This window comes from Astyanax mexicanus, unplaced genomic scaffold (assembly GCF_023375975.1).
Source record: "Astyanax mexicanus isolate ESR-SI-001 unplaced genomic scaffold, AstMex3_surface scaffold_39, whole genome shotgun sequence".
Classification (NCBI taxonomy): Eukaryota; Metazoa; Chordata; class Actinopteri; order Characiformes; family Acestrorhamphidae; genus Astyanax; species Astyanax mexicanus.
In genome coordinates, this window is record NW_026040049.1 from 402,846 (window position 1) to 412,541 (window position 9,696).

At 37.5% G+C, this 9,696-nt stretch overlaps 3 protein-coding genes across 8 annotated transcripts in view; 1 reads left to right on the forward strand and 2 right to left on the reverse strand.

Annotated features, from left to right (window-relative positions):
* The window catches only part of LOC103025877 (lanosterol 14-alpha demethylase), a 24,053-nt gene extending 20,661 nt beyond the window's left edge, over positions 1-3,392 (forward strand). For 2 of the 4 annotated variants that reach the window (XM_049473532.1, XM_049473530.1), the window contains exons 8-10: positions 1,850-1,945; positions 2,232-2,400; positions 2,568-3,392. In XM_049473532.1, the coding sequence (XP_049329489.1) occupies positions 1,850-1,945; positions 2,232-2,400; positions 2,568-2,749 (447 nt within the window). In that variant the 3' untranslated portion in view covers positions 2,750-3,392. The remainder of the gene's footprint in view (positions 1-1,849; positions 1,946-2,231; positions 2,401-2,567) is intronic. The other 2 variants (XM_049473533.1, XM_049473531.1) reach the window with 2 other exon arrangements.
* LOC103042145 (4-galactosyl-N-acetylglucosaminide 3-alpha-L-fucosyltransferase 9-like) overlaps positions 1-8,875 on the reverse strand; it is a 17,842-nt gene extending 8,967 nt beyond the window's left edge. Inside the window, exon 1 of the mRNA XM_049473539.1 lies at positions 8,859-8,875. The gene's annotated coding sequence lies outside the window, so the exon portion shown is untranslated. The remainder of the gene's footprint in view (positions 1-8,858) is intronic.
* LOC111197691 (4-galactosyl-N-acetylglucosaminide 3-alpha-L-fucosyltransferase 9-like) overlaps positions 1-9,696 on the reverse strand; it is a 33,938-nt gene that overhangs the window by 8,967 nt on the left and 15,275 nt on the right. Inside the window, exons 1-2 of one of the 3 annotated variants that reach the window (XR_007433566.1) lie at positions 8,859-8,945; positions 5,930-7,531 (exon numbers count right to left, since the gene is read on the reverse strand). Coding sequence is in view for 2 of the 3 variants with exons in the window: in XM_022687185.2 (XP_022542906.2) it covers positions 6,327-7,523 (1,197 nt within the window). In the remaining variant the exon portion in view is untranslated. Of the gene's footprint in view, positions 1-3,924; positions 7,532-8,858; positions 8,946-9,696 lie in introns of those variants that run through there. The other 2 variants (XM_022687185.2, XM_049473541.1) reach the window with 2 other exon arrangements.

Consider the following 9,696-nt stretch of genomic DNA (forward strand, 5'->3'; position numbering starts at 1 on the left):
ACATTGTAAAAGAGCACTGCTGAGGTAAATATAAGATTAATTTAGCATTTCTGAGGTAAATACATGGTTAAAAGAGCACTGCTGAGGTAAATATAGGATTAATATAGCTTTTCTGAGGTAAATACATGATCAAAAGAGCACTGCTGAGGTAAAAATAGTATTAAAATAGCATTTCTGAGGTAGAACCAGTTAAAAGAGCACTGCTGAGGTAAATATAAAATTAAAATAGCATTTCTGAGGTAAATACATGGTTAAAAGAGCACTGCTGAGGTAAATATAGGATTAATATAGCATTTCTGAGGTAAATACATGATCAAAAGAGCACTGCTGAGGTAAATATAGGATTAATATAGCTTTTCTGAGGTAAATACATGATCAAAAGAGCACTGCTGAGGTAAATATATTAAAATAGCATTTCTGAGGTAGAACCAGTTAAAAGAGCACTGCTGAGGTAAATATAAAATTAAGATAGCATTTCTGAGGTAAATACATGGTGAAAAGAGCACTGCTGAGGTAAATATCGGATTAATATAGCATTTCTGAGGTAAATATATGGCTAAAAGAGCACTGCTGAGGTAAATATAGGATTAATATAGCTTTTCCAAGGTAAATCTATGGTTAAAAGAGCATTGCTGAGGTAAATATGGGATTAATAAAGCATTTCTGAGGTAAATATGGGTTTAATATAGCATTTCTAAGGTAAATAAATGGTTAAAAGAGCACTGCTGAGGCAAATATGGGTTTAATTTAGCATTGCTGAGGTAAATATAGTATTAATATAGCATTTTTGAGGTAAAGCATGGTTAAAAGTGTACTGCTGAGGCAAAAACATGGTTAAAAGAGCACTGCTGAGGTAAATATAGTTTTAATATAGCATTTCTGAGGTAAAACATTGTAAAAGAGCACTGCTGAGGTAAATATAAGATTAATTTAGCATTTCTGAGGTAAATACATGGTTAAAAGAGCACTGCTGAGGTAAATATAGGATTAATATAGCTTTTCTGAGGTAAATACATGATCAAAAGAGCACTGCTGAGGTAAAAATAGTATTAAAATAGCATTTCTGAGGTAGAACCAGTTAAAAGAGCACTGCTGAGGTAAATATAAAATTAAAATAGCATTTCTGAGGTAAATACATGGTTAAAAGAGCACTGCTGAGGTAAATATAGGATTAATATAGCATTTCTGAGGTAAATACATGATCAAAAGAGCACTGCTGAGGTAAATATAGTATTAAAATAGCATTTCTGAGGTAGAACCAGTTAAAAGAGCACTGCTGAGGTAAATATAAAATTAAAATAGCATTTCTGAGGTAAATACATGGTGAAAAGGGCACTGCTGAGGTAAATATCGGATTAATATAGCATTTCTGAGGTAAATATATGGCTAAAAGAGCATCACTGAGGTAATATGGGATTAAAATAGCATTGCTGAGGTAAATACATGGTTAAAAGAGCACTGCTGAGGTAAATATAGGATTAATATAGCTTTTCCGAGGTAAGTGTATGGTTAAAAGAGCATTGCTGAGGTAAATATTGGATTAATAAAGCATTTCTGAGGTAAATATGGGTTTAATATAGCATTTCTAAGGTAAATACATGGTCAAAAGAGCACTGCTGAGGTAAATATAGGATTAATATAGCATTTCTGAGGTAAATATATGGTTAGAAGAGTACTGATGAGGTACATTTGTGATTAGAATAGAATAGAATGTTTTTTTAATTTCAGTTTTTTTGTAAATGCTCGACCGTGAAAATGAAGATTAGGTCATGATAGGTTAAGATAACACATGTTTAAATATTTTGTGTATATTTAATGTATCTGGTTGACTGTAATTGTGTGTTTTTAGCTAAAGGACCTGAACCTCCTGGACCGATGCCTAAAGGAAACCCTGAGGCTCCGCCCACCTATCATGACCATGATGAGAATGGCTCGTACTCCACAGGTGCCGCGTTAACACACCTGCCTCAGTTTATAACCTGCCTCAGTTTATCAATACCTACATTTAGTTATAAATATACTGTATATTCACTCTAATAATGAGAGACTGTAGCTCCGCCCCCTCAGTGTATAATATCATAATACCTACATTTAGTGTTATTAATATATATTCACCCTAATGAGAGACTGAAGCTCCGACTCCTCAGAGTATTTGAAAAGACTAAAGCTATTTATTAATGTGGCTATGTACAGTTTATGTAAATTAACGCTGAATCTCCTCCCCCATGCAGAAGGTGGGCGGGTACACCATCCCGGTTGGGCACCAGGTGTGCGTGTCTCCGACAGTGAACCACCGTCTGCAGGACACCTGGACACAACGTCTGGACTTTAACCCAGACCGGTACCTGGGGGAGAACCCGGAGGCTGGAGAGAAATTCGCCTATATTCCCTTTGGAGCAGGTGAGTCCAGATAACACCATTACCACCAGGGGGAGCTCTTCACATTACATAGTTATAGGTAGGTACGGGTGGGTATAGATGGGTATGATTATGGTTGTGGGTAGGTACGGGTGGGTATAGATGGATGTTACAGGTTGGTGGATAACGGTTTTGGGTTTTGTCGGCAGGTCGGCACCGCTGCATCGGGGAGAACTTTGCATACGTGCAGATAAAGACTATCTGGTCGATGATGCTGCGGCTGTACCAGTTTGAACTGGTGGACGGTTATTTCCCCACTGTGAATTACACCACCATGATCCACACGCCCAATAACCCAATCATCCGGTACCGGCGGAGAGAACAGCACTGACCTCCAGTGTAGCCCCAATTCACTAAACCCGGACCCTTTTCCCCACTACTGTACAAGAACCAAACCCGTTCCCCCACTACAGCACCAGAACCGGACCCATTCCCCCATTACTGCACCAGAACCGGACCCATTCCCCCATTACTGCACCAGAACGGGACCCATTCCCCCATTACTGCACCAGAACCGGACCCATTCCCCCATTACTGCACCAGAACCGGACCCATTCCCCCATTATTGCACCAGAACCGGACCCATTCCCCCATTACTGCACCAGAACCGGACCCATTCCCCCATTACTGCACCAGAACCGGACCCATTCCCCCATTACTGCACCAGAACCGGACTCTTTACCCCACTTCAGCACCAGAACTAGACCCACCCCCCCACTTCAGCATCAGAACCCGACTCTTTACCCCCCTAAAGCATCGGAACCGGAACCATTTCCTCACCACTTCACTAGAACCTCCTCAGAGTGCGGACCGAAACCAGATGAAACCGGCAGTGACTGAACAGAACGTGATGTAATGGATTAAATCTGCTCTGTAAAATTGTTTATTTTGTACATCTCATGAATTTGTTACTAAACTCAAATGCTAATTTTACTGTCCCAATGTATATTTTTCAAATACACACTTTAACTCAATGAAGTTGGTGAAAATCTTTTTTTCTTTGTGTGATTGTAATCATATGTGTACCTTAGCAGTGATATTCTAACCAAAAATTCACCTCAGTAGTAATATTCTAAACATACATTTACCTCAGTAGTGCTATTCCAATCATACAGTTACCTCAGTAGTGCTATTCTAATCATACAGTTACCTCAGTACTGATATTCTAATTATATATTTACCTAAGTTGTTTTTTGTCATTTACCTTAGAAGTTCTATGCTAATCATAGAGTTACCTCATTAATGTTGTTTATTTATAAAGTTACCTCATCAGTACTATTCTAATCATACATTTACCTCAGTAGTGCAGTTTTAGTCATACATTTACCTCAGCAGTGACGAAGAAAAAGCAGAAACAAATATTAGATCACATGATAATATTGTGCAACTGTTCTGGGTTCCTTAAAGATAAAGGAAATTCTAGAATAAGCTTCTTAAATGTGAGGTTTTCTCAAAATGTCTCAAAATAGCTTTTATTTTCAGGTACATCTAGTGGAAACGTAGAAGTTGAAACATTCAATGTTTTATTTAAAAGAAATGACATTAGAAAACGTACAAAATGAGACAAAGGCTGGTTTCAGAAACAGTGAACCTCAGACCCTTAAATGTGTTTCTATTTTTTTGTTTTTGTATAAATTCTTAAAAATGAGCCATAACATAAGAGACAGAATATTGGGCAGTTCTGATCTGTATTTTATACTTTTAAAGGTGGACCGGCTACTGGAAATAACCTTTTATCTGTTTACTTTTTTATGAGCCTTTTCTTAGAGGATGGATTTATTAAATAATAAATAATATTATATCTGTATCTAACACACTTGCTGCTGTGGACAATTTATCTAATTCTAAATATTTGTAAAGTGAAGCTTTTTATTCTGATAGGACCCTTATCCCCCCTATTTATCTCTAGTGAAACTTCATAAAAATAGAAACTTCATAAAAATAGAAACTTCATAAAAGTAGAAAAACTCCTTACAAACACTTTTCTAACATAAACAATACTGTTTCTGGGCAGGTCAGTTATTATGTAAAAAATACAATATAATCGGTATACACTGCTCACAAACGTTTAAGGAAACACACCTGTAGCTCCACATGATAAAACCTCTTCAGTTCACCTGTATCACTAGTATTTACACCAGAGCTGACTTAACTATACTGTAATAATTGTGAAGTGTTCCCTTCATTTTTTCAGCAGTGTACTTTCAACAGTGTCACCGCCACTGGCCCTAACATACGCCCTGAGGTACTGACCAACCACAGACGGAGAGTACCGTATTTTTCGCACTATATTATAAAGCGCATTATGAGACACTGGTAAGGCAAAGGGGTTTGGCCATGTTTTCCTTCTAATTCAGCAGGTCTGTAAAATTAAGCTAAGCTAAGTAAACAAAACATTTTATTTTATAGTTAAAGGAGTGCTGGATGTTAATCTACACAGATTTCTCTCCTGAAACTGTTTGTTTGGGTGATTAAAGCACTTCCATTTATCTACAGAAGCGTAGATTCCCAAATTTCTCCAGCACTAAGGCTGAAGCATTAGCGGCTAACCTCTAGGGCTTGCGGATAAAGTCACCTAACAGCGCTACACTTAGGAACACTGAGTGTTCCGGTAAACCAGGGCGATTTTAGCTAGCGGTTAGCGTGGTTAGCAATTAATGCAAATACTGCTCCAGCAGTGCTAGCCAAGGTTAGTAGCGGGCTACAGGTTAATTATACTCACCACTCAATGGAGAAATAGCGGTTAGCGGCTAATGCGAACACTGCTCCAGTCTTGGTGCTGGAGAACTAAACTGAAACTCCTGTATAACTCTGTACTTCAGTGGAGTGTCTTTACTGCTCCTTAATACCTGACTGATAGAATTCATACATAAGGAGCACCGGATTATAAGGAGGATTTTTGGGAAAATTAAAACATTTTAAGTGCAGCTAACAGTGCAAACATTACTGTGCAATATTCAGGGCATATATGTTTGTTGTTTTAAAGTACAATTTTTTGAATTGTGTTACTAATTTGGCAGAAGTTGTACAGTGAAGAAAATATTTTGTAAGTTTGCCTATTGATAAAGACATGAATAGTCTATAATTTTAAGAGTTAATTTTAACTCTGTGGGAGATATATATGTTCTTTGGGTCATAGTCAGCATTTCCCTTTTCCAAACACAGCAAGTTGATTTAATGCCAAAAAGCTCTTTTTTTTTCTCACCTGAACACAGCACCTTCTCCCGATCTCTTTCAGAATCATCCAGGGGGTCATTACCAAACTTCAGACAGGTCTGTATATGTGGGCACTGCAGGATTTTAATCCATTGCGGCATAATGTGTTACCAATGGTTTTCTTGGTGACTGTGGTCCCAGCTACCTTGAGATAATTAACAAGTTCCCCCTGTGTAGTTTTAGGCTGATCAGCTTCCTAGTAATCAAGGATACCCCATGAGGTGAGATTTAGCATGGAGCCCCAGATCAACATCGATATCTTACATTTTCTTACTAGCGGTTGTCTCCTTCTCACCGCAGCATCTTACTTATGGTTTTGTAGCTCAGATCTATGATCTTGTTCCTGACATCCTTAGAAAGCTCTTTGGTCTTACCTGTGTTGTAAAGGTTAGAATCTGACTGATTAATTGAGTCTGTGGACAAGAGTATTTTATACAGGTAAGAAAGGAATTTAAGACAGCTGTCTTTAATGCAGGTAACGAGTCGATTAGGAGCTTCTAACTGCTCTGTAGGAGCCAGAACTCTTACTGGTTGGTTGGGGATCAAATACTTATTTCTCTGCAACATTCAAACAAATGTATATTATTTATAAAATGTGATTTTCTGGATTTTACTTTTGATTGACTGTTAAACTTCATGTCTTTATCAGTTGGGATCACTGTAAATTCGCTTGATGTCGACCTGAAGACTCGTTAGCTACTGAAGTACCACTTGTTTACATTTTTAAACACTCTGAAGTTCTTGTTTCTCTTTAAATGATCACAAACGTAACAGGCGTGCTCCTGTCCAAAATTACTAGCTGTTGGAACAAAGTGTTTTCTCCAGGTGAAGAACCGTTCATACATCTCCTGGTTCTGGTCCAGGTGAAGGAGGTAATCTGCCAGTTCTTTAGATGTTTTGAAGTCGTTAATGTGGATGAAGGAATCTGCTGGTAGGTACTCCTCGTAGTTCTCCCTGGGAGGACCGAGAACCACAGGAACGGTACCGGCCATCATTGGGTTGAAGACTTTCTCGGAGATGTAGTCTTGATGAATAGAGTTCTCAAACGACAGGTAGAACTTGCAGCTGGACATAATTTTAGAGAAATCGTTATTGTCAATATGTCTTCCGAAGTGGTTTCCGTACCCCTCCACTTTGATGTGTTGGCTGAATTCGTTGAAGTAGCCCGATCTCCAGAGCTTTTCCTCCCAGTGGCTGATGATCCAGCAGACCAGCTTGTCTTTAGGTGGGATCTGGAAGGGTTGGTCCTCTTCAGAAATTTCCACCAATCGTCCATAAGGTATCCAGATGTCCGAGTCTCTCCGGTAGCTGGACGTCAGGTTGAACATGTCTTCTGCTTCAGGCAGTTGGGGGGTGTTGGTTGGAGACTCCATGCTCAACCACACCCATTTCTGCAGCGCTGGTCGGGACAACGTCTTCAGGTACGGTAAGTCCCCCCTGATGTCTCTGATGTGGAACATTACACCATGGGCTTTATCCAACAGATTTCTGTCAAGGGTCAAACGGCAGCCCTTAATACCGTACTGTGATTCGCAGGCTTCCAAATCAAACTGGAAGCCAAAAGGCCAATGCCAGAGCAGGACGAGGGTTTCTGATGGATCTGCGGGATGTTCCTCAACCGGTTGGAGGAACCGGGTTGCCAGTTCCTGTCCTGTAACCAGTGTTTCGTTAACAGTGCAGTTCTTCATCATTTGTTTATGGATCTCCACCTCAAGCTCATTAAGACATGCCTTCGAACAAACAGCGTTTTGGAAATCCCCAGCATCAGAACATCTCAGCCAGCTCTTCACTGGACTGTAATACATGTAGAATGTAGCTCCCAAACACATCACCAGAACTATGGGTAAAAAAACCCGATGAGACGGTCTGATGGAGGTTACTGGAGTCATTTCTTAACCTACAGGATAGAAAGAAAGAAAAACAAAAAGACACATCAGTTGTTTCAGTAAGATCTCTACGGTTTCTCCTGGTAGAAGCTTTACTTTAAGTTTTATTTAATGCCTCCTGACCATCAGAACAGTTAGATTGTGGATAACAATCCCATGTGCAGCAAGGTCACATATGACACCACATCCCTTGGCTATAAAATGGGTACATACATTACCTGACCTTCTTCATGTTTTTTTCTGGCAGTACTAAAAAATAAAATAAAATCAAAAACACTACTAAAACAAAAACACGTTAAATCCAGAAACACTACTAAACCTAAAAAACTTTAAATTCAAAAACACTACGAAACCTAAAAGACTTTAAATCCAAAAACTACTAAAAACTAAAACTTTAAATCCAAAAACACTACTGAAAACTAAAATACTTTAAATCCAAAAATATTAAAAAACTAAGACTTAAAATGCAGAAACACTACTAAAACCTAAAATACTTTAAATGCAAAAACTACTAAAAACTAAAACTTTAAATCCAGAAACACTATTAAAAATTAAAAGTCTTTAAATTCAAAAACACCACTGAAAACTAAAATACTTTAAATCCAAAAATATTAAAAAACAAAATACTTTAAATCCAAAAATATTAAAAAACAAAATACTTTAAATGCAGAAAACACTACGAAACCTAAAAGACTTTAAATGCAAAAACTACTAAAAACTAAAACTTTAAATCCAAAAACACTATTAAAAATTAAAAGACTTTAAATCCAAAAACTACTAAAAACTAAAACTTTAAATCCAGAAACACTATTAAAAATTAAAAGTCTTTAAATTCAAAAACACCACTGAAAACTAAAAGACTTTAAATCCAAAAATATTAAAAACTAAGACTTTAAATGCAGAAACTCTACTAAAACCTAAAATACTTTAAATGCAGAAACTCTACTAAAACCTAAAATACTTTAAATCCAAAAACACTACTGAAAACTAAAATACTTTAAATCCAAAAACACTACTGAAAACTAAAATACTTTAATTTCAAAAACACTAAAACTAAAATACTTTAATTTCAAAAACACTGCTAAAAACAAAAAGAAAGGTGAGGCGTTTTTCTCAGAATCAGCTGCTCTTTATGATTAATGAAACAAAAGAAATGCTAAACAAATAAATAATAAACAAACAAAATTACTATAAATAAAATCTGCCATATTTAAACCTTCCCTATATTATTAGATAGATAGATAGATAGATAGATAGATAGATAGATAGATAGATAGATAGATAGATAGATAGATGGTGGAGCTGATTTATGGGAAGTAGGAGCAGTGCTGGACTCACCTGTCCTGCAGGTAAGGTTCTCAGTAATGTAGATTATCTGGCTCAAGTTTCTCCTGGAGCAAATATTCCCTGAACTGGAGATCATGACTGAAATACTACCCGGACCAGAGCGGTGGGGCTCAGCAGGAGTGGGCAGGGCCCTGTATGAGTAGGCAGGGCTGAAGGACAAGCATTGATCCACAGCACAGGAGAGTCCAAGTCTGAGTCATCAGTAAATAAGAACAACTTCCTTCTCCAGAACTCTCATCAACACACGAAAACATCAGTCAACACCTGACAACACCTCGAAAACACCTCAAAAACACCTGAAAACACCTGAAAAACATCTGAAAAACACCTCAAACCACCTAATAAAACCTGTTCCTTTCCTGGTCAACTGTCCCTGTTCATATTCCTGTCCCTGTTCCTTTCAGTGTTCATTTTCCAATCACTGTTCCTTTCCTTTTTCCTGTCCCTGTTCCTCTTTTGTTTTGTATAAAGTGGTTCATTTATTATTGTCTGAAATGCTGGTTTGTCAGTAAAATCAGGAAGCAGAAGCTCAGTGTATAAACAGGTAATTATTATTATTTTTTGCAAATTGTCTGAAATTGTAAAAGTAGTTCTAATTGGAACTGTTTCAAAAATGATGTTATTTGATTTCCCTAAACCTGCAGATACGCTGGGACTGTAAGTTTGTTTTTTTGCTGTACTTTCCTTTTAATTACCCTAAAATTAGTCTAAGGTGCAGTTCAGGTGTTTACGCTGGTCCAGTTTGACTGCTGGTTTAATTTCAAAACCTAAAGATCTCATGTTATAGAGAAGCTCCTCCCACTTTTTAGTAAAGAAACTCTATAAAGGA